Source organism: Pleurodeles waltl, chromosome 3_1 (assembly GCF_031143425.1).
Source record: "Pleurodeles waltl isolate 20211129_DDA chromosome 3_1, aPleWal1.hap1.20221129, whole genome shotgun sequence".
Taxonomy (NCBI): Eukaryota; Metazoa; Chordata; class Amphibia; order Caudata; family Salamandridae; genus Pleurodeles; species Pleurodeles waltl.
The window spans coordinates 1,691,492,209-1,691,516,589 of NC_090440.1; the positions used below are offsets into that span (position 1 = coordinate 1,691,492,209).

The 24,381-nt window shown below is 46.7% G+C and overlaps 1 protein-coding gene across 1 annotated transcript in view; it reads right to left on the reverse strand.

Moving 5' to 3' along the window:
- MCM3AP (minichromosome maintenance complex component 3 associated protein) overlaps nucleotides 1-24,381 on the reverse strand; it is a 619,735-nt gene that overhangs the window by 520,942 nt on the left and 74,412 nt on the right. The window contains exon 4 of the mRNA XM_069225490.1: nucleotides 3,672-3,750. Coding sequence (XP_069081591.1) covers nucleotides 3,672-3,750 — 79 coding nt within the window. The remainder of the gene's footprint in view (nucleotides 1-3,671; nucleotides 3,751-24,381) is intronic.

Here is a 24,381-nt window from a genome sequence, read left to right on the forward strand (position 1 = left end):
CTCCCAGGGTCACCTACTGCACTGGAACGTCTCCTCCTCCTCTGGGAGCAGGGGGCAGTGATAAGACCCTGAGAAGAGTGACCAGATTTTGAAAGCAAAAAATCTGGACATTTTGCAAAATATAGAAGGACTAATTTAACATCCGCAGGGCACAATACGACAGGACTCATCAGTACAGAAGCACGGAGGAGAAACTAAGGGAATAAATAAAAAGTAATTTTCTAAACGCAGTATCAGACATGTTACTTAAATAGCTTTCTAATAAGAGCTGCTAAGTAGTACTGCTTTGTAACACATACAAAACGTGCCTCCACTGTTTGCAGTCATCCCTCACTGAAAACTGCATCATACCCAAAATTGCTGGAATCTGCTGGGATAGCTGGTGAAAAACCGGGACTGTCCTTACTTCTCAGACTGGTGCTGGCAGACCACCACCATGCTGCCCTGCATGCAGTCAGGGCATCAAGGAGCCCTGGGACACTGAGGGCACCCTGTAGACAGTTATAGGAGCCTCATAACGTTGGCACACAGCTCACTGCCACTGGGGGTCTATCCTTTCTGCCAGGAAGACTGTGCCTACACAAGGGCCAGGATGTTAGGCACAGGCAGTGTTTGGAATGGACAGGCCTCAGCCATGTGGCCCTTCCCAGCACAGCTCTACTCAGGCAGGAGTCTTCATCCCATTGTCTTTTCACACATGCGGAGGCCCACCACCCCTACTAGAAGTCCCCTGCGGTATTCCGCAACTGTTGCAATACCGACTAAGCATATGCAACAAGAAATCCTCAAATTATAAAGTTCTTGGCTGACAGCCCAACAGCTATGCATCTGCCACAAAGGCCTCATTGACCACGCCCCCACCAATAGTGCTTTTTTAGAAGCTTAAAATTAGCATGCCGGCTTGGATGAAGTGAGCCCTATCACTGTAGCTTGCACCCGATGACCTTCAACACTAACATATTTATAAAGAAAGATGTGGATGAGACAGGTGGGAGTAGGTGATGGCTAAATAGTGCTGACACACTGATTTCAGCCATCAGTCACTTCATTTCACTGCTGTGCTGAAGGCAATTGCACTCACATGAGAGATGTCAAGAGTCCAAGATCCTAGCAGATGTGTGATGCAAGACTCACATACCAACCCAAGACTGACAAAATATGGAAAGTCTTGAATTGCAAGCATGACAATATACTGAGAAATGTGAGAAAAGCAAATAATAAAATCTGAAGACTTATATGCCCAAACGTTTCAGTGCCATCCATGATTGGAACTGTGATGGGACAGCAACACGCATGCAAGCAAGATCCTGAACCTCAGATGTATATCATTTAAAAGGGGTAAGGGGAGTGTTATGCCAGCAGAACAGCTCTGTGTTATGAAGGAAACTAAAAGTAAAGACTACGAACAAAACGGCATGCAGGAGCACTCTTTGGAAATAGTATGTAGGGTCTCTATGAACACTGATGCTATACACAGGTCACCTTCATACAAAGGGAGGCCAAAGCTGACCAAATAGCAAGTTGAATACTTTCAAAAAGTGGCAAATTGAGGTGGGCTGCTGCATTTAAGAAACTTTAACTTACCAAGCATTTACCAAAGAGCCCTGGTGGCTCCTGCTGTTAGAGTAATCCCTAAAAGAAGCATTCAGCAGAGCTGACAGGACAAAGGTTTAAATATGCCCAGCTAGATGAATGAGAACCATAGCTGAAGAAAACAAGTGATAAATCACATATCATACCATTATTTTGATTAAAGGTAATCTGAACTACTCTTCAGATACATACTATGCCCAGAGATAATGGGGGTCAGTAGAGGGCGGGGGGGGGGGGACACAACAGGTATAAGGATTGCCTGTAACCTGTTGGTCTAACCACATTGAACAATGAACGAAGATCATATCTATTCCTTTGCTTGGAAGCCTGCCCTAAGTCTGCCTTGTTCATTTTTACAAGAGTTCTTGAGATGGGACTATTTTGCCTGCATTCACCATTTCTGAACACCACCAGACTTCAGCGTCAGATCTCAGTGCAACTGACACCAGGTGCACAAATTTCAAGGAGGAGGCAAAATAGCATCTACCTCTAACCATGGATGTCCAAGATGTAGATCACCAGGTCAGCACAAAAGAGAAGCCCCATTGTGTGCTGCACTCACATGGGAACCAATTAACCCCAGCACATACCTGTTTGTAAGAAGCACACAACCCACGTATACCGCAGACATACTTCATACATGTCCTCTATGTAATGAAGGCCAAAGAGCCCAGTAATAGAACATTTTTTTTTATGTGGTGACACAATAGACAATCACCCCAAAGACACACAGGGCAAAGGACCTGTGCCCCGAACTGTAATCACGCTGTCAGTCACCACACAGATTGGGTTGTTAAGAGTAAGCACCATCTACACTTTGGGTATCCCCTGCCCGCAGCTGCCCCCCAATCAGCCTCTAAACAATACCAGATCTCAGCCATGGCGACATAGATATCTTTCATTGTATATTGAGTAGGCTAGATGATTGACAAGTTCACTGGTGAAAAACATACATGGCTGATCAGGTAAGCACAAACACGCATGGAACAGCATCACTAAGCAAAAGAGTAGACCTTTGTTCTAAAATAAGTTTTTTCTTTTTTTTTTTTTTTTACTATTCACTGCATAAAACAAAGTTGTATGTGCAAAGTTTAGTTAAAGAATTGACAGCTCTGTTAATGGAAGAGAAAGCCAGTTTAAAATCAGGCACATTAAAGACAGAGGTGGAAAGAGGGTCAAAGGAAATAAACTCTAGAATGCTGAGTGAGGGCAAGAAGGAAGCAACAGCAAAATCAACAACCCTGTGCATTTGCTGGAAGGACAGAGATATGGTGCTTAATGAGTGGAGAATTGAAGTTGACCCGCTCTGCAAAGGGGAAGGAGGTGGCAACAAAAGCCAGAGGCCTTGGAGGCGTGAAAATGAAAGGAAAAAAAAATGTGTGGGTTTCACAACAACATGGAGAATACCAACCAACATGTAGAACGCCAACCAAATATAATGTTTTTTTTACTGGGAGAATTAATACTTCGATTAAATGAGGTAAAAGAATGGGGGAATACAAGGATTTCAGCAAAGCCGCCAATAGTTTTGCATAGAGAATACTTCTTGATAGGTTAAATAAAATAAATATGGCACCATTATGGTGGACAGGATCCAGATCTGTCCACATGATAGAGTTAAATTGAGCTACTATCTTTCACTACAGGACAGAAACCAGTAAAAAGCCACAAGAACAGGTAATACAGCCGACTGTTAGAAGTACTTCTAACAAACAATATTGCAAGGGAGAATTTGGCTCTTTATAGAGGACACGGATTTCCAACAGAATTTAAAGCATAAGTGTGAACAGAAAAGAAATGATGAGACATTTTATAAAACGAGAAGCATCCCGAGAGAGCAAAGCTTGCCCTCTGATTACTGCCACTTGTAGAGTAGCTGCATTTTATTCAGAGATGTGACTGCACCGTGACCTCTGAATAGGGCTTGTACTATTAGTCTCAAACAAGGCAGCATTTATACCATTACCTGCTGAGAGGAGCAATTGTAAGGCATCTCTTTCACCAGTGCCTGTTTGGTGCCTATCATGCCTTCCTGAGACTAATATTTCTTTAAGGCCTTTTAAAGTATGAACACTTACCTGATTTCTTTTTGACAAAAAATATCTGTATGTCAGGGGTCCAACCCTGCTCCTGTTGCCTGGCTTGCTCCGCAGCTTCCTGGAAAATAAATGTGTAGTTAATACATGCCCATTCCAGACACAGAGGACAAAAATTGACAATCACATGCACAGAGCTCTATTTGCCACAACCAATATTATAAATATGCAGGCCACCTGCTTAATTGGAGCCTTGTGTGAAACGCATAGTAATCAAAATACTTTTGGGAAGGAAATCTAATGCGCAAGAGAGGCAGTATGGCTCGCAGCCTCTGGGAAAGCCTGGGGCATAATCTGTGATATAACTGGAACATAATATGACAGGGTTTGCGGTACAGACTGATCAGATAAAGAATCCCTCAAAGAGAGAACAGGGTGTTTTCTGGAGGGTTAAGGGGTGGCATCACATGATTTCGGGGCGAGGGGGTGTAGGGGGGGGGGAAGAGGATAATGTACGTATGTCCCAGTACAGGACAAAGAAAACCCCTACAAAGAGGAAAGGCCAGATGGTTGCCTAGCACAGCACCCCAAGAGTCTGCTCCAAAGACTCACACCCAACAGTTCTGCTTCCTTTGTACATGTTTGAGCCTCCAGATTAGCCAGGCACTGGTTTTCCGAACTGCTCTAAATGCGTAGTTCTACATGTAATCATATAATCGAGACTTCCAGATCCACCCATGATCTGGCCATCCCAATTGTCCCCAGCAGAAAGGAGACCAAATTGCAACAAATAGCCATTTAACAATGGTGGCCTACTGCCCCGGATCCCTAGGAATTAGCTATTTCCCACTTAATTCCCCTTAAAAGCACTGTTTCACAGAGCAGCAGTTAAGAACTGTCAAAGATTAATTTTGGAGGGCACTGTAGGTTTAGATGCTTAAATAAAAGTAACAAATAAAGAAGACTCTTAAATAATAAAATCATAATAAAAAGATTAAGAATTATATTCACCATATAGTCAATACCATAGTAAAACATAATGGATAATTAAAATGAAGTACTGTATCAAGCTAAACATATGTTAAATAGATATCAAGTCCTGACAGCAAGTGGCTTAGGCCAAGTGAATAACACAGGACTACACTACTGAATGAGCTTGGGACTGTGCATGGTTGGAGATCAGCCATTAGGCTTAAAGCCACCTTGCTGGCCTAAAAGATCTTCACATCTTCAACAACAGGTACAAGTGCAGTGCTCCAAGTAAAGAGCTGAATGATACTAGTTAAGGACTGGATGTACTGTTCACACATGCCCAGCTTTTGATCCAGTCTCCTGAGATCATAGACTGTTCGTTCGATGATTAGTGGAATCCTAACTCTCTTTCATAAAAGAAAGGTAACCAGTGATGTATTTTAAAATCAAAATCCTATCCTAGTGCACACAATGTGAATAGTAACAATGATCAAAAATAAACAGAATAGTAGCTGTAACATTTACAAGTATTAACAACAAAAACGTTTGCAGCATATTGGCTAAGCCATTTTATCTAAATCATACCGTCCTATCATTGGATTACTAAGCTAAACTCAGCACCAAAAGAAAAGCCGAATTAGAGTTTTAAAGATTGTTCAAAAAACTTATGCTGGTGAGAACTATGATGCTAATGTTCAATATAATTGCACTGTCTGCTATTCTCATCTGCATTGGCAGACAGACTGATACGCCCAGAAAGCGAAGGCTACATTTGTCTCCTGTTAACCCTAGCAAAGACCCTGTTCTTAACTTAAATACATTATCTGGTCACTGCAGAATCTTTCAGAGTAAACAAAAGAATAAGAGCTTGGTGCCTTTTCATTTATTGTCATTCTGAGAAACTGTGCCCTTTCTTGAATAATAATAAACAAGAAAGGAAATTATCAACTTCAGTGAAAACTTGTTCATAACATTATTAAATGAGCCTTCTGTATTTGTCACATATCTAAATAATCAATATATGTAACAGAAAAATGAGATACCTAAAAGGAAGAAAATGATAATTATAACTGTGCTGCATCATGTAGCATGTGACAAAACACCAGGTCTGCTTCCTAGTGCTTTCCCATCTTAGAAAGTGATAATCTCCTCAACCACTTAAAACAAGACCTTTTCAACTGTAAAATCATTTGTAAATATCAAACTCCAAGAAACATAATCTAAATAATATAGGGCCAACTAAAAAAATTGGCACTTTAACCAAATGTTACCAATTACCAGAAAAATATACTGTAAAATGTATGTAATCTTAACTGCAAAACTAACAGTTACAGATGACAATTAAGCACAGAGATCCTGATAAAATCCTTAGTCACAGAGTAAATGAAAAAAACAATTAACTGATACAATACTAAAATAAAAAAAACAACATTCATTTGATCATACCATTATTCTACATTCAAGTGTTGCTATCAATAAAGAGTTAGGACTCAAACTTATTAAGGTGTTATCTACTGCGACTAACAGACATCTCATTACTTACATTTTAACCATAAGAAAATTAACACAAAATGTTACACACAACAAGGAACTACTTCTAAACAAACAAGTTACTTACCTTGGGTAACGCTTTTTCTGGTGGATACAGTATCTACCTGTGGATTCCTCACATTTTGAATATCCTCATGCACTAGCATTCAAATTAAACTTTTCTCCATAGCCTTTCACGTCAACAAGGACGTCACAATAGCATGGCTCCGCATGCAACTCCGTCTGATGTCATGGGAGCCATAAGAAGTCCTCGCTGGAGTGCTGAAGTCAGTTTCACCTACTTTTGTTTGTGCCTTCAAGGCGTATGGGTGAATACCAACATCACAAACACAACATGTGCGGTCTCAGTCCAAAGATTAATACACATTTACACATATAAATACATAAGCATCTCACGTATGTTCATATTAATTATACACAAACATATCTTCTTGGTATATTCAGACAGGCAATGGGTAGGTGGGTGGGTCAGTTAGGAATCCACAAGTAGATACTGTGTCCACCAGAAAAAGCATTAGCGAAGGTAAGTAACTTGCTCTTCTGATAGATACATCTACCTGTGGATTCTTCACCTTTTGAAGAGAGTCTCAAAGAAGTCCTGCACACTGAGGACGGTGGTCTGCTTATACCAAGAAATCCTGTAACACTGAAGGGCTAAGTGACCATCCCTCTTCACTTCTGAGTCCAAGTAGTAATGGTTTACGAAAGTGTGGAGGGAAGCCCAAGTCGCTGCTTTGTAAATGTCAATAACAGGTACACCTCTAGCCAATGCAGAAGTAGAGGACTTACCACTGGTGGAATGAGCTCTGATACCCTAAGGTTGTTCCTTCTTTGCCAAGGCATAGCTGATCTTTATGCAGAGGATGACCCACCTGGACAATGTCCTCTTGTAAACAACTCTGCACTTCATTTTGCCAAAGTAGCCAATGAACAGCTGGGTGTCCATTCTCAGCTCCCATGTTCTGTCCACATAGAAACTTAAAGCCGTTTTTGGGTCTAAACGATGCAACCTTTCCTCCTCCTTAGAAGGATGGGGAGGAGGACAAAAAGCAGGATGGGTGATAAATTGGTCTAAGTGAAAAGGAGTAACCACCTTTGGCAGGAAAGCAGCCCTGGTTCTGAGAACCACGTTTTCCACATATAACGTGGTAAAAGGGGGTTTAACATTTAAGGCTTGCAACTCACTAACATGCCTAGCCGACATGATAGCCACTAGAAAAACTGTCTTTATCGTAAGGAGCCTCAACGGGCAACGATGTAAAGGCTCAAACGGCTTACCAGCCAAGAACTAAATTAAGGTCCCACTGAGACATAATGAACAGAGTCGAAGGATACATATTAGTAAGCCCCTTAAGAAACCTTAACACTACAGGGGACATAAGCAAGGAAGGTTGATCTGGTAAACAAATAAAAGCTGACAGAGCAGACAAATAGGCTTTCACTGTTGCAACTGCACAACCTTGTTACGCTAATGATAGTGCAAACTTTAAAATGTTCGAAAGCCGGGCTTTCAAGGGGTCAATATGATGCTCTTCACACCATTTGACAAACTTAGCCCACCTGCCAACAAACAGTTTTGGTGGAGTTTCGCCTTGCTGACAGAACATCCACTACATCAGCAAGAAGAGAAAAAAAAACTCAGGTTGCTCGCTCAATCTCCAGGCATGTAGGTGCAGGCTCTAGAGGTGGGGGTGCAGAACTTGTCCCTGCGACTGCGAGAGGAGGTCTGCCCTGAGAGGGAGACCGAGCGGAGGGCACAGTAAGAGTTGAAGATGGTCTGTGTACCACACCCCTCATGGCCAATCCGGGGCTATTAATATCACTTGGGCCCGGTCTTGGTGAATCTTCCACCGAACCCGAGGACTCAGGGGAATGGGGGAAATGCCTAAAGTAACTGGCTGCTTCAGTCCAACTGAAACACGTCCCCCAACGCTCCCTGAATCAGATATTTGAGGCTGCAGAACAATGGGCAGTGCACGTTCTTGTGAGTGGCAAACAGGTCTTTCTGAGGCGTCCCCCATAACTGGAAGACGTGAAGTACCACCTCCGGATGGAGACGCTACTTGTGGTCTGCTGAAAAGTGCCGACAGACTGTCTGCACGCACATTCAAAATTCCGCCCAAATGGTTTGCTACTATGCAAATCCAATGGTTCTGATTCCAGGACCAGAGTCGTGGAGCCTCTGTGCAGAGAAGATAAAACCCTACTCTGCACTGTTAGTTGATGTATCACATCGCAGTAGGGTTGTCTGTCAACACTTGTACCAACTGACTGCAAAAGGAAGGGAGGAAGGCCTTGAAAGCCAGATGTATCACTTGCAATTCTAACAGATTGATGTGAAGCATCTGTTCCTCTGGAGACTAAAGCCCCTTGATCACCAGGTCATCCAGATGAGCACCCCACCCTAGAGAGGACGCATCCGTGATCAATGTGGCAACCGGAAGTGGAGGGGAAACCGCCCACCATTGTGACAGACCCCACCATTGAAAATCTGCTGCAGTGTCTCTGGAGATTTTGACCGACTCCTCGAGATCTCAAATGTGTTGAAACCACTGCCTGCGGAGGCACCAATAGAGGGACCTCATAATGGTGACCAACAGGATACAGGAAGCGAACAGACCAAGCAAGCGTTGGAACTTTAGGACTGGAACAACAGCTCCATCCCGAAACGTCAGAATCATAGCCTGAATGTCATGGATCCTCTGAAGAGAAGGGCAGGCACGATTCATTGTGGTGTCGAGTATTGCCCGTATAAACAGGACACGCTGAAAGGGCTCCAGGTGAGACTTGGGCACACTGATGGAAAAGCCCAGGTTGTACAACTGCTGAGCTGTCAAATGCAAGTGATGCAACTCCATCTCTGGAGACTTGGCTTTGAGCAGCCAATCGTCCAGGTAAGGGAATACCGGTATTCCACACCTTCTGAGATGCGCTGCGAATACTGCCATCACCTTTGTGAAGACTGAAGGTGCGGAAGTCAGGCTAAATGGAAGGACAGCAAACTGCTATTGTTGCAACCCGACCGTGAACCAGAGATATTTCCATTACGATTGCAGAATGGGTATGTGAAAATACACATCCTGCAAGTCGATGGAAACCATCCAGTCTTCTTTGTGCAGCAGAAGAAAAACCTGAGCCAGGGTCAGCATTTTTAATTTTGCGTGCTTGAGGATCAAATTCAAAATCCTTAGGTAAGGGATTGGACATAAACACCCATCCTTTTTGGGAATCGGGAAAGATCTTTAATAACATCGCTGACCCCTTTCCTGCTCTGGAACTAACTCCACTGCACCCTCTTCTGAACAATAACTGTGTAGTGGTGGAAAGGGAGGAGGAAACTCTTAAAAGGGTAGGACATTTCCATCTTTGACAATGCTCAGCACCCAACTGTCTGATGTTATTGACTTCCAATGTTGTAGAAAATTAATCTGTTTCCCTCCGACAGTTAACGCACCCTCTAAGATGACGGAACTAGGGCTGCTTTCCTGCAACATTGGCCTAGGAGGTGGAGTAGGAGGAGGAGGAGGAGAAAGGCTGATGGGCTACACCTCTCCGTCTTGCCCTGCCACTCCTTCTGTAGGACCTATACAGGGGATTAGCTGACTGCTGCTGCTGTTGCCTCCCATGAAAGGAGCAGTTCAGTTCATACCCTGAAACCTACGCAGCGGTCTGTAGTCTGAGAAGAGAGACTGAAGGCCCAACAATTTAGATGTTGCCTTGCTCGCTTTAAATCTTTCCAGGGCCGAATCCACTTTAGCCCTAAACAGTCTGGATCCATCGAAGGGAAATGGGTATTCTGTACATCAGGGGGGAAAAAAAAGAGCTCCTCAACCAGACGTGCCTTCTTGTGGCGCCTGATGTTCCCATCGCCCTGGCCACAGAGTCGTCAGTACCCAGGCCCGATTGAATGACTTGCTTTACTGCAGCTTGTCTGTTGTTTAACAGTTCTGAAAAATGCCCTTGCAAGTCCTCTAGCAGTTTGGGAAGGACCGATCTGGCTGAGTCCGTTAGAGCATGAATATATCGACCCAGAAAACAAGTGGCATTCACGGACTTCAATGCCGTACCTCCAGATGTACAAAAATGTATTTGCAGTCTGTTCCACTCTTTCGATTCCCTTTCTTCTGGAGACAATGGGAAGGATCCAGGGGCTGAGCTGTGAGAGCAGGAAGCTTGCAACACCAAACTCTCAGATGTCGGACAAATAATATGCTATGAACAACAGGCCTCTGATGACAGTCTCTTAATAGAGCCACATGCTTATTTGACAATACTGACCAGGAAACAATTCTCACCATCTTATCGGCCAGGATGAGGCTAGAGGGCAGAGTCTAATGGTTCACATCTTTCTTCTGATCTAGAAATCAATTTGTAAAATGGACACTCTCAGATCTCTCCTCCATCATTTCTAAAATGAAGGTGCTTAGGGCTCTATCATTTATCCATTCTTCTTAAATCTATACATGGAACTAATTTGCTCAATGTTCCATGATGAAACCCAAATGTAGTGATACACAACTTTAACTTATAGTACCTAACCAGCAGACATATATATACTGAAACAGTTACTCGCAAAAGGCAAACATTCAAGGAGTGCTTCCTCCTGAGTGCTAATCCAATAAACAATGTGTTTCTTCTCCACCACAACAGAGAATCTGCACCTCTTGGTCAGAACTGGCTTCACCATTTCTCACATCCTGGACTCTTGCCTAAGGTAGTCCTCCATTTGCTAAATCGTGTATTTTTGCCATTAACTATTACAATGTCCACACTGACTCCACTCCAAGGCAACGCCCATGCAGCAGCTCACCTCATCAAAGATGCTTTAAATAAGCATTTGCAATGCAATATGTCTCGCATTTGCTTGAGTTGGAGCTTTTGACCTTATAAATTCATAACTGGACTTTTCTTGCCACATAAGTTGGTCAACCCTGCCCCATAAATAAGTCTTTTCCTGCCACATAATTCCAGTGGCCCTGTATATAACTAAAGCATTTTCATTGACCTCATTCCTCTTTGTGCAGCAAAAAATTTAAATGTTGGCATTTAGCATCCTAATTGAAATCTGCCATGCTAATTCGAATATAATACCACTTTCACCACCAAGGAGGAGAAACAAACTAGAAGGGTCTCCCTATCATGTCAAGAGTGTTCAAACAGGGGGCGGAGCCAAGATGGTGATGAAGACGGACACTCAGTGAAGAGCTCCACATTTCAGCCCCATCAAAATCCTACTTAATCATGCATAATGCATGGGAAATGTGAGAGGAAACAGCTGACAGCAGCGTGGGGAAACAGAACCCCCAAATAAGACTGGCAGCGACGGTGCAGCCCGGGCGAGGGGCAGAAAGCAAGGGTGCGTGAGTGCTGCGAGGTGGCTATGAGATCGACGAAGCTACATAACGGAGGCCAGCGAGAGGAGAGCCCAGATACATGAGTAGGTACGAGGGCAACAGCACAGTATTGAGGAAGAAAATCCAGCCTACCTAGAACCTTAGGGTGGATGAGTCCAGTGACTTGTCCCAAACAGCCAGCAGGCGAAGATAACAACGCCAGCAACTACAGAAGGGTGCCGGGAGAGGCCAAAGACGGCTCAACGCACAGGAGACGACAGCTTAGGAGACAATCAGACAGTCAATATCAGGAGAAGATCTTGAATCTGACTCAGACAATCCCCATCCATTAGTAGAAGCCATCACCTTACTAGAAAAAGGAAGAATAGACACTGACCTATCCCACCCGGTAGACCAACACACAGACTAACCATATACACCGTAACCTATGTGTACGTAGCAATTTTGGGGAACCAAGACTGGTTGCCCATACTCCAGGTATCGGCAGAACTGAGGTTGGAGAGACAAGCACACAGACAACAGACTAAGGACGACCAGTCTCTAAGACAAACAGCTTAAATAAGCGTCAGATGGATCTCCCCCAAGACTTGAGAATAGCTACAAAAGGAGAAGATACATACATCTATATATATATCTATATCAAGACAGGGAGCGTAGCCTCACCTGCAACATTAGAGAAGCCCTAAAGGCATTTCAGGAATATGTGGAAAGATGGAGGACCCTTCCGATGACACTACTGGGAAGGGCAGCCATGTTCAAGATGGTCCTCCTGCCAAAGTTTCTATATTTCCTCTTGAATCCCAGAATAAATCTTCACTAAAACAGATGAGGAACTCCGCATGGTACTGTGGAATGTGGGATGTAGGAAGCTGGCCTAATGTGTGGCAGCCACCTATTTTGTTATCACCTTACACCAGGCATTCCCTTTTAGCGAAGGGTAGGCAGTGCCTAGGAAGCCAAGGCAACAGTATTGGGGTATGATTCAGACATGTTTGATACCCAACATGCCCAAGTTCGCAGTTACCATTATGTAGCTGGACACAGGTAGCAACCTATGTCCAGTATACAGATAAAATGGCTCCTCCGCACTTATGAAGTCCAGTGCAACTGAACGGGAGTTCGTAAGCGCACCTCTGCTCATGCAGGGGTGCCCTCATGCACAGGTACCTTCACCCTGCCTTCTGGACTAGGAGGGCCTACCACTGGGGTGACTTACAGTGCCTAGGGCAGAGACCTGTGGTGAAATGGTGCATGAACCTTTTCATGTAGGTTGCAATGGCAGGCCTGCGTACACATTTTGCATGGACTCTCATGGGGAATCCCTGGTGCCCAAATGCCCTGGGTACCCAAGTACCATATGCTAGGGACTTATATGGGGACACCAGTATGCCAATTGTGTGGTGTGCAAAAACCTAGGCAACCAAATTTAGAGGGAGAGAGCACAATCACTGGCGTTCTGGTTAGCAGGATCCCAGTGAAAACAGTACAAGCATACTGATAGCAGGCAAAAAGTGGGGATAACTATGCCACAAAGAGGGTACTTTCCAACAGGGGACAACTTAGAATTGCACTCCAGACCCTCCAAAGTAACCAATACAATGGAGGGGTATTGCTATCGGATGTCCGGGCACACTACTGGGCAGCGCACCTAATAGCGATAAACGACTGGAGATACACTCCAGGGGACCATACCACCTACTTCGTAGAAAGGAGCCAATTCCGAACTAAATCATATTTGCACTAACTGTATGACAGGAAAGGGATACAGAAGCTACACAACTCACAAACGCCTGGAAAACCACAGGGAGAAACATGCAATGGCAATTACGTGTGCAACCCTCATAAGGGAGGGAGCAAGCTTTAAAGAAAAAGGGAAAATGTGAGGTTTTGTAGCCTAGGACAACATAGGCCATGGTAGGAAACCTATCTTCACAACCCTACTCCTATCTCTCTCCCTAATCTCCAAACCTCCTAACACTCACCCTCCTCCACCCTAAACCCCCTCCCCCAGCTCCTCTCACTCTACCTGTCCCCCCCCCTCCCTCGCGCTTTCCCGCCGCGACCTCCTGCACGCCCCCGCCCCCCAGCTCCCATTCGCCCCCAGCTGACCCCTCCCCCCCCCTCCTACCTCTTATGGCGGCCGCTGCGCGACTGCGCAGCGGGCGCGCGCAGCGGGCGCGCAGCGGGCACGCCGCTGGCGCGCCAGAGGCGCGCCAGAGGCAAGCCCGTCTGCGCCCGTCCGCGCCTGGCCCGCGCCCAGCGCCACGACCCCTGGTCCCCAGCTCCCCCAAGCCCCGCTGATCCGCTACGACCCCACCACCCTCCACGCCCTCAACCCAGGGCGCTCCAAAACCTGCTTCCTAGCTCACCCCAAACGCACCCATGGACCCTTCGCCTGCAACTCCTGCAAACGCATCTTCCACCACGCAACTACCACGACCACAAGCCCACGCGCCATCAACCACCTCAAGTGCATCCTGGTCAACGCTCGTTCCGTCCACAAGCACGCCGTTGAACTTTGGGACCTCCTGGACTCCACAGCCCCGGACGTCGCCTTCATCACGGAGACATGGATGAACGCCTCCTCTGCTCCAGACATCGCTACCGCCATCCCCGAAGGCTACAAGATCTCCAGAAAAGACCGCACCAACCAAGTAGGAGGAGGTGTCGCCATCATCTTCAAAGACTCCATCAGCGTCACCACCTCCACCGAAGACCCCCCCCTCGCCGCTGAACACCTGCATTTTCAGATTCGCACCGACCCAAGGACCACCCTCAGAGGATCCCTCGTCTACCGTCCTCCCGGACCTCGCGCCTCTTTCAGCGACGCCATCGCCGACTTCATCTCCCCGCACGCCCTCGCCTCACCGGACTACATCCTCCTAGGCGACCTCAACTTCCATCTGGAACAAAACAACGACCCCAACACCACCACCCTGCTCGACAACCTGGCCAACCTCGGCCTCAAACAACTGGTGAACACCGCCACCCACATCGCCGGACACACGCTCGACCCTATCTTCTCCGCCAGCAAACACGTCTTCTTCAGCCACACCTCTGCCCTACACTGGACCGACCACAGCTGCGTCCACTTCACATTCCGACGCGAGACCTCCCACCTCCGCACTCAACCCATCCCTCGTCGACAGTGGAACAAGATCCCTGAAGAGCAACTCTTCTCCGCTCTCGCCGCCAACCAACCCACCCTCACCACCGACCCTAACGACGCAGCTCTCAACCTCACAAACTGGATCTCCAACTGCGCTGACAACCTTGCTCCCCTCAAACGCACGCATCGACAGACCAACACCAAAAAACCTCTCTGGTTCTCCGACACCCTCAAAGAATCAAAGAAAACTTGTCGTGCCCTTGAGAAGGCCTGGCGCAAGGACCACACCGCTGACAACATGACCGCCCTCAAGAACGCTACACGCGAACACCACCACCTGATCCGCACTGCCAAAAGGAACTTTTTCACCGACAGACTAGACAAAAACAGCCACAACAGCAGAGAACTCTTCAGCATCGTCAAAGAGTTCTCCAATCCCAGCGCCAGCGCCAACGCCGTCACGCCCTCACAGGATTTGTGCGAATCCCTCGCCACTTTCTTCCATCGCAAGATCAGCGACCTCCACGACAGCTTCGGACACCAGACCCAACCATACACCACTGAACCCGCTTCCCCGGACATCACCCTCAACAACTGGACCCACATCAACACGGAAGAAACCAAATCCATCATGAACTCTATCCACTCCGGCGCCCCTTCGGACCCCTGCCCGCACTTCATCTTTAACAAAGCCGACGACATCATCGCCCCGCACCTCCAGACCGTCATCAACTCTTCTTTTTCTTCTGCTACCTTCCCCGAATGCTGGAAGCACGCTGAAGTCAACGCCCTACTAAAGAAACCTACGGCTGACCCAAGCGACCTGAAAAACTTCCGCCCCATCTCTCTTCTACCTTTCCCAGCCAAGGTAATAGAAAAGACCGTCAACAAACAGCTGACCACCTTCCTGGAAGACAACAACCTGCTCGACCCTTCACAAACCGGATTCCGAACCAACCACAGCACGGAAACCGCCCTCATCTCAGTCACAGACGACATCAGAACCCTGATGGACAACGGTGAAACAGTCGCCCTCATTCTCCTCGACCTCTCGGCTGCCTTTGACACCGTCTGTCACCGCACCCTAATCACCCGCCTACGCTCCACCGGGATCCAAGGCCAGGCCCTGGACTGGATTGCCTCCTTCCTCGCTAACCGCTCCCAAAGAGTTTACCTCCCTCCGTTTCGCTCAGAACCCACCAAGATCATCTGCGGCGTACCTCAAGGCTCATCGCTCAGCCCGACACTCTTCAATGTCTACATGAGCCCCCTCGCCGACATCGTACGCAAGCACGACATCATCATCACCTCCTACGCCGACGACACCCAACTTGTACTCTCCCTCACCAAGGACCCCGCCAGCGCCAAGACCAACCTACAAGAGGGTATGAAGGACGTCGCAGATTGGATGAGGCTCAGCCGCCTAAAGCTGAACTCTGAAAAAACGGAAGTCCTCATCCTCGGCAACACCCCGTCCGCCTGGGACGACTCCTGGTGGCCCACGGCCCTCGGCACCGCACCGACCCCCGCAGACCACGCCCGCAACCTCGGCTTCATCTTGGACCCTCTTCTCACCATGACCAAGCAAGTCAACGCCGTGTCCTCCGCCTGCTTCCTCACTCTCCGCAAGATCTTCCGCTGGATCCCCGCCGACACCAGAAAAACCGTGACCCACGCCCTTGTCACGAGTCGCCTGGACTACGGCAACACCCTCTACGCCGGGACCACCGCCAAACTCCAAAACCGCCTGCAACGCATCCAAAACGCCTCGGCCCGCCTCATCCTCGACGTACCCCGCAACAGCCACATCTCCGCACACCTGAGACACCTGCATTGGCTCCCAGTCAGCAAAAGGATCACCTTCCGTCTTCTCACCCACGCACACAAAGCCCTCCACAACAAGGGACCGGAATACCTCAACAGACGCCTCAGCTTCTACGTCCCCACCCGCCCCCTCCGCTCCGCTGGCCTCGCACTTGCTGCCGTCCCTCGCACCCGCCGCTCCACGGCGGGTGGGAGATCTTTCTCCTTCCTGGCGGCCAAGACCTGGAACTCCCTCCCCACCAGCCTCAGGACCACCCAGGACCACTCCGCTTTCCGGAGACTCCTAAAGACTTGGCTGTTCGAGCAGCGATAACCCCCCCTTTCCCCCCTAGCGCCTTGAGACCCGCACGGGTGAGTAGCGCGCTTTATAAATGTTAATGATTTGATTTGATTTGATTTAGAAAATGGACAGTGCAAATCTTCTCTCTCCTTGCAAAGAGAATACCACTTGAACAGCACACATTACAAATACATGCAGTAACACCACATGTGGGCGGCAGAGATAACAGACTTCACAGACATTCCTGACTACGCCCGCTAGAAAGTAGGTTATTGCAAGGAGAGATTGGAGAAAAAACAATCTCCTGGACATATAGACCCATTAACAACATCATACCCGATACACTTAGAAAATTGTGGGAAAGATGGGCAAGAGACCCGGGAGCCCTGAACAAAACAGACTGGGAAGCAGCCTGATGCACCAAAGGGAGGTAGCCATCAAAACAAGATTGAGGATGATCCAGTTTAAAACCCGTCATAAAGTATACCAGGACAGGCCAATCCTACACAAGATTGGGAGGGCCTCCTCCCCTAATTGCCTTAGGTGCGGGTGGGATAGGGGCTCATTTCTGCACATAATCTGGCTATGTCCCCGTATAAAAGCGTATTGGTTAGAGATCCTGAGTAACTTGAGGCAATACTGAAAGTGACAATCCCTCTAGATCCAAAATTCATCCTGCTGGGGATACTGAGAGACGTAGATATACCTAGACCTAAACTTTTATTCTGCAGTCTAGGACTGGTGGTGGCTAAGAGAGATGTCGCCAAATACTTAGAGGGACCCGGAACCTCCCACCATTAATGAGTGGAAAACAGGAATGGATTTATACGTGATGGCAGAAAAAGGGATGTTCAAAGCCACAGGGTGACCGAGCATGGAAGTGGAACACTAGCACCTTGAGCCCGGGATTGGGGGGGGGGGGGGACTTGTCACCTAGAACACTAGCATAACAGGAGGATAGACAAAGTAGCATACAACTACCTGGGACATCAAACTATTAAATAAAGGTGCTTAATGTATGACTGTCTCAAAGCGTAAGTTGAGCAAAGAGCATTCTGCTTTCATGTAACTGTTTCGCAGATTAGCCCCGACGGGGCTTGTTTGTTTGATACCATTTCAAAATGTAATAAAAAAATAAAAAAAATAGTGTTCAATCAGTCATTGTGTAATAAGGATGTTAAGTTGGCCTGCAATAAGGAGAGATTATTGAAACATATACAATTATCATATAAACCTTTAACAAAAATAAACTTTAGCATTCGGCTGTAATGACAAAACACCTGACGAGGGGTGAGAGTAAAAACTTCCTTGTCCAACCTCCCAATATATCAACCACTATCACCAAAGGACAAGAAAAACCAGTGCATCTACCCCCCCCAAAGGTGGGAGACCACCAGTGTGGAAAAAACTGCCCTCACCCACTAACTGTGGCATGCTTCATCATCGGGCCACTGCTAACACACTCCTACGTAATCCCACTTTGGAGTGGAGCAGAAAGAGTGGGGAAACACAAATTGTCACTCAACAAACATAAAACACAAACGGGGACCAAAACAAACAACAGTAACAGTAAAACTGTCTCAGGAGACGGCCACTTCCTTAATTTTATTATGGGACCGCCTGGACAGGATTAAAATTGGACCCCTGGTGGTGATCTAAGGACGCCATTAGGCTGTAATGCTCAGAACAGCCCCTAGAGGATACTATAACAAAAATGTAATTTGTAAGAAACATGGTTACTACTAAATCGCACCCGCCGTCATATTTTAAATAAAGTCACTACATAAATACAGACTATGGTTAATTCAGTATACTATTAGGACACCAAAATGTGCAAATTAATTTGCAAACTGGAAACAAGGTGCCCCATTTGACAAACAGTGCCACTGACCTTGGGAGATCTCAAGCTCTACTTGCCAAGCAACAATTGTGAGAAAGGAAGTGACCCCGGTGTTCCTATCAACTTCTCCTCTGCCCTGGCACGTAGAAAGTTTATATTCTCCTCTAAAGGTCCGTGAGAGCAGGAAGGTCGGAATGAGTAGCAACTCTGTAGAATTGAGGAAGGAAGTGACCCTGGTGTTCCTATCAACTGATCCTCTGCCCTGGCACGTAGAAAGTTTATATTTTCCTCTAAAGGTACGTGAGAGCAGGAAGGTTGGAATGAGTATCAACTCTGTAGAATCCCTAACAAGCCTCAAACTCAATACATGCCTCAGGGCTGCACCTTTAGCAGTATAGATAAGGAGCGGGTAAGCTGTCCACTTCCTCGCCCCGTGCCCTTGACACCGGATACAACCTCAGTGTCCTCATCTGAAAGTGGTCGGAGAGAAGCTGTAACCATGCTCTGCCACAATCTTCTCAGCAGCAGTGACTGAAACACCAGAAAACCCAGCTGCTACCGAGAGGAGATAGGAAGAGGACCACAGGGCAGCATCAGCTTGAGAAAATGCAACAACCGTACTGGAATGGTAGTTATGTCTTGTCAATTAATAAAGCCTCAACATGTCCATTTATGATATAACTTATTTAAAAAAATAAAATGGTAAGACTTTTGAGTTACTATATTATGCTTTCAGTGCATATTGTTTTTTTTAAATACGATTTTTACTATAGTTTCCACCGCACTATATGCATATATTACCTTAACTACAAAGAAACCTATCCTATCTCAAAATATAGAGTGTATTTCAATGAGAATTTCACTCTCTCATTGTTTCACCCCTAAAGTTTACAATTCAAAATGGCCGCTTAGTTTCCATCCACAGCAGAGAATGTGTTCGTGCTACTGTACTTTTGCGATGAACTACACTTTTAGTCTATTTGTATTGCTCAAGCGTCTACACCAATCAGCGTTGCAAAGTCTACAACTCATGAATGAACAGGATTTTGCGCGAATGCCGGTGCACAAATGAATGCCAGCCATTTATCTTACAATGCTGAGGAATAATAAGACTTGAAAGTGCCATGGAGCTCAAAGGGGGAACACCATAAACAATGAAAAGTAACCGGTAGTCATGCAACATACTCCAATATTGCCGATTGAGTTTGAACTGTGTAAGACTTGGAAGCGCCTCGAAGAACGAAGGAGAAAGACAAAATAAATAAAAAAGTAGTCCGCTCACAGTAAAGCATATTGGCAATCATGTAATTATCCATGTAACAGGGTCGGTCCCCAAAGCTTTAACAAAGCAGACTCAAGGCGGGACAAACGTAAAGCATTTACCAGCAGCATCAAGGGTTTTTTGAAAGGCAAGCCCATGAACAAGTGAAAGTGGAGAGCGTAAGGTGAGCGTGGTTAAAAGCCCACAATAATTACAACAGATCAGAAGCACTTGCGCGCTCAAACTAAGAATCAGCTATCACTACAATTCTGAGAGAACTTCACTGCGTAGAAGCCACAATTAACTTCACAATGGCCTTTCTTACTCAAAGCACAACAACATAGTTTTCCCAATTACATGAGAAACAGACTTATATCTTCATCCTTTTAAGATGCAGAGCATTTAGCCTCCTAATGGAAATGCCAAAAAATAAAAAAAGCCCACAACTAAATAATGGCAATATGGGACAACCACCAGAGTAACTTGGAAGCAATTCTAACCTGATTGTATTCTAAAATAAATCTACATAGGAACCTAAAACTGTTTTTGCCTCTTCTCCATAGTCTACTCTACTGTTGTACTGTTCATTACTTATGAAGCTCTCTGTTGCCCATGTGTCTAGGTCTGCAAGGAACCTAAAAAATGTTTTTGCCTATCTGTTCGTTACATATGAAGCGCTCTGTTGCCCAAGTGACTACGTTTGCAATGTACAAACAATTCTGACACATAAATAAAATGTGTCTACCCAATATGGTGATTCCGACTGAAGAAACCATGACATTCAAACCTCAAATAGCTGTTGTGTGACACACAAAAGAACAAATGCTGCAGATGCAGCCTAATTACTGGACGGTTAGTGCAAGTAGGGCAGAACCTCGTGTGAGCCTATCTTTCAGTATTACATGTCATGAGGGTGTCCTTGAGCATTGGTAGTTCTTAGTTCTACTCTTCCACTACTAAGAGAAATGTCAGATTATCACAGTCCAAGCACCAAACACAGGGAGGAAGTTGGCGCTTGTGGGTGTTCAAAAAGGGGTTCCCAAACTCAAGAAACACTGACAGCACTATCTGTAATACAGCCATGAAACAATCTAAAAGGGCTTGCAGGCTCAAGATGTGGGTGCCAGTTGTGGTGTAATCTTCATAGCTGGGCAGGTTGCGGCTGTCAGCAGCACAGAAAAGCATAAAGTGGGCCACAATACCAAGGCCACTGGGAAAAGGAAGACAAGCAGCAAGGGAGGAAGAGAACCTCATGCAGCCCACTAAAAGGTAGTTCACCCCAGAGACTCTTAAGCACTTTGCTCCCTTCTGACCGACTCAACCAGTCTGTGGCACACAGTATAGGGGTCTCTTGCACGGGGTGGGGGAGACTGGACAAGTCTGGGTTAGGCACAAGAAGGTAGGAAAACACCAGTACCAAGTAAGCCCCTTGAAGTTCATACAGAAGGGCCTCACAGCAGGGTTCGAAGTACCCGAGCCTCACAGCAGGGTTCAAGTACCTGAGCTTTGTTGTTTTTAAAATTGGCACGGCAGGTACTCAGCATGCAAGGAAAAGTACGTCCTTGTAATCTGGTCCAAGCAACAGCAAGTGTTCCTCTTCAGCCCTAGAAATTACTCTTAATGGAGGGCAACAACTTAGTCATTCATCTGGTTCAGCTGTTTCCTTTGTGCTACCGTACTTTGCCAAAGACAAAACCTAATGTTCTAGCTCTAAGGGCCAGCTTATAAGCAAGGATAGAGGGAGCCGACGTCAGGCCAAAGCTACACTTGAAGATTTAGGGCGAAACGACCACATTCAAGTCTACCGTTCTTGCTGCATAGCCAGAATTAGGGTAATCATGTACAACATAATATGTAGGTTGTCTCACAATCCATGATGACTGCCACTCTCCCATAATAATCACTAGCAATGTATGTTTACTCCACTTAGGCCAGTAAGAGGTTGTTGCTGGGAAATCAGCCCATCTTTCTGAGCTGGAAACTGGATACTTGAGATTAGTACAGGGCACATCCTATTGTTACAGTTGACATCAGTTGCCATGCCCATGGCTTCTTCTTCTGTGAATGTGTTTCTTTTTGTTCTTTTTGCAGGCGAGAAGAAGCCAAGCTCAAACATGCCTGTCCGACCCACTAACAGACAAGACTTTCAAAAACATGGCTACAGGGGCCAGTGCAGGGAATGAAGGAGAGGAAAAATAAGCAGGCCAGAGATATAATGGAATGGAATAATTAAGACATGAGACACAAAGGCTACCACTGCCCCCTTAGCTATTAACGAGGGAGAATAGCAAATCAAGATGGTCTCAAAATGTAAATATTTCACTGACTTGTGGTCTTAGCAGATAACCACTAGCAAACTTGCTGTTTCAGCTGTGTATGACTGGTTAATTTGTGGCGTCAACAGTGCAAGGACGACAAAGTGTCAAACATTACCATTTGTGTATGGTCGACTGATGTAGTTCCATGTGTATTTTTGGAAGAACCAAGTGATGATAGAATTGCAGAATCTTAGTGTAGGAAAGTACCATCTTGCCAGGCATGTTACCCCCATATTTCACTGTATATATGTTGTTTTAGTGTATGTGTCACTGGGACACTGCCAGCCAGGGCCCCAGTGCCCATAAGTGTGCCCTGTATGTGTTACCTGTGTTATGACTAACTGTCTCACTGGGGCTCTGCTATCCAGAACCTCAGTGGTTATGCTCTCTCATTTCTTTCCAAACCGTCACTAACAGGCTAGTGATCAATTTCACCAATTTATATTGGCATACTGGAACACCCTTATAATTCCCTAGTATATGGTACTGAGGTACCCAGGGTATTGGGGTTCCAGGAGATCCCTATGGGCTGCAGCATTTCTTGTGCCACCCATAGGGGATCGGACAATTCTTACACAGCCTAACGTCCACGTTATTTCACAGCCATTTACCACTGCACTTAAGTAACTTATAAGTCACCTATATGTCTAACCTTTACCTGGTAAAGGTTGGGTGCTAAGTTACTTAGTGTGTGGGCACCCTGGCACTAGCAAAGGTGCCCCCACATTGTTCAGGGCAAATTCCCCGGACTTTGTGAGTGCGGGGACACCATTACACGCGTGCACTATACATATGTCACAACATATGTATAGCGTCACAATGGTAACTCCGAACATGGCCATGTAACATGTCTAAGATCATGGAATTGTCACCCCAATGCCATTCTGGCATTGGGGAGACAATTCCATGATCCCCAGAGTCTCTAGCTCAGACCCGGGTACTGCCAAACTACCTTTCCCGGGGTTTCACTGCAGCTGCTGCTGCTGCCAACCCTTCAGACAGGTTTCTGCCCTCCTGGGGTCCAGCCAGGCTTGGCCCAGGAAGGTAGAAAAAAGGACTTCCTCAGAGAGAGGGTGTTACACCCTCTCCCTTTGGAAAAAGGTGTTAGGGCTGGGGAGGAGTAGCCTCCCCCAGCCTCTGGAAATGCTTTCATGGGCACAGATGGTGCCCATTTCTGCATAAGCCAGTCTACACCGGTTCAGGGATCCCCCAGCCCTGCTCTGGCGCAAAACTGGACAAAGGAAAGGGGAGTGACCACTCCCCTGACCTGCACCTCCCCTGGGAGGTGCCCAGAGCTCCTCCAGTGTGCTCCAGACCTCTGCCATCTTGGAAACAGAGGTGCTGCTGGCACACAGGACTGCTCTGAGTGGCCAGTGACGTCAGAGACTCCTTCTGATAGGCTCCTCCAGGTGCTGAAGCCTATCCTCTCCCTAAGTAGCCAAACCTCCTTTTCTGGCTATTTAGGGTCTCTGCTTTGGGGAATTCTTTAGATAACGAATGCAAGAGCTCATCAGAGTTCCTCTGCATCTCTCTCTTCACCTTCTGCCAAGGAATCGACTGCTGACCGCGCTGGAAGCCTGCAAAACTGCAACAAAGTAGCAAACTGCGACCTTGTAACGCTGATCCTGCCGCCTTCTCGACTGTTTTCCTGGTGGTGCATGCTATGGTGGTAGTCTGCCTCCTCTCTGCACTAGAAGCTCCGAAGAAATCTCCAGTGGGTCGACGGAATCTTCCCCCTGCAACCGCAGGCACCAAAGAACTGCATCACCGGCCCTCTGGATCTCCTCTCAGCACGACGAGCGAGGTCCCTTGAACTCAGCAACTCTGTCCAAGTGACTCCCACAGTCCAGTGACTCTTCAGTCCAAGTTTGGTGGAGGTAAGTCCTTGCCTCCCCACGCTAGACTGCATTGCTGGGAACCGCGTGTTTTGCAACTACTCCGGCTCCTGTGCACTCTTCCAGGATTTCCTTTGTGCACAGCCAAGCCTGGGTCCCCGGCACTCTAACCTGCAGTGCACGACCTCCTGAGTTGTCCTCTGGCGTCGTGGGACCCTCTTTTGTGACTTTGGGTGAGCTCCGGTTCACTCTACTTCATAGTGCCTGTTCCGGCACTTCTACGGGTGCTGCCTGTTTCTGAGAGGGCTCCTTGTCTTGCTGGGCGCCCCCTCTGTCTCCTCACGCAATTGGCGACATCCTGGCCCCTCCTGGCCCCCAGCAGCATCCAAAAACCATAACCACGACCCT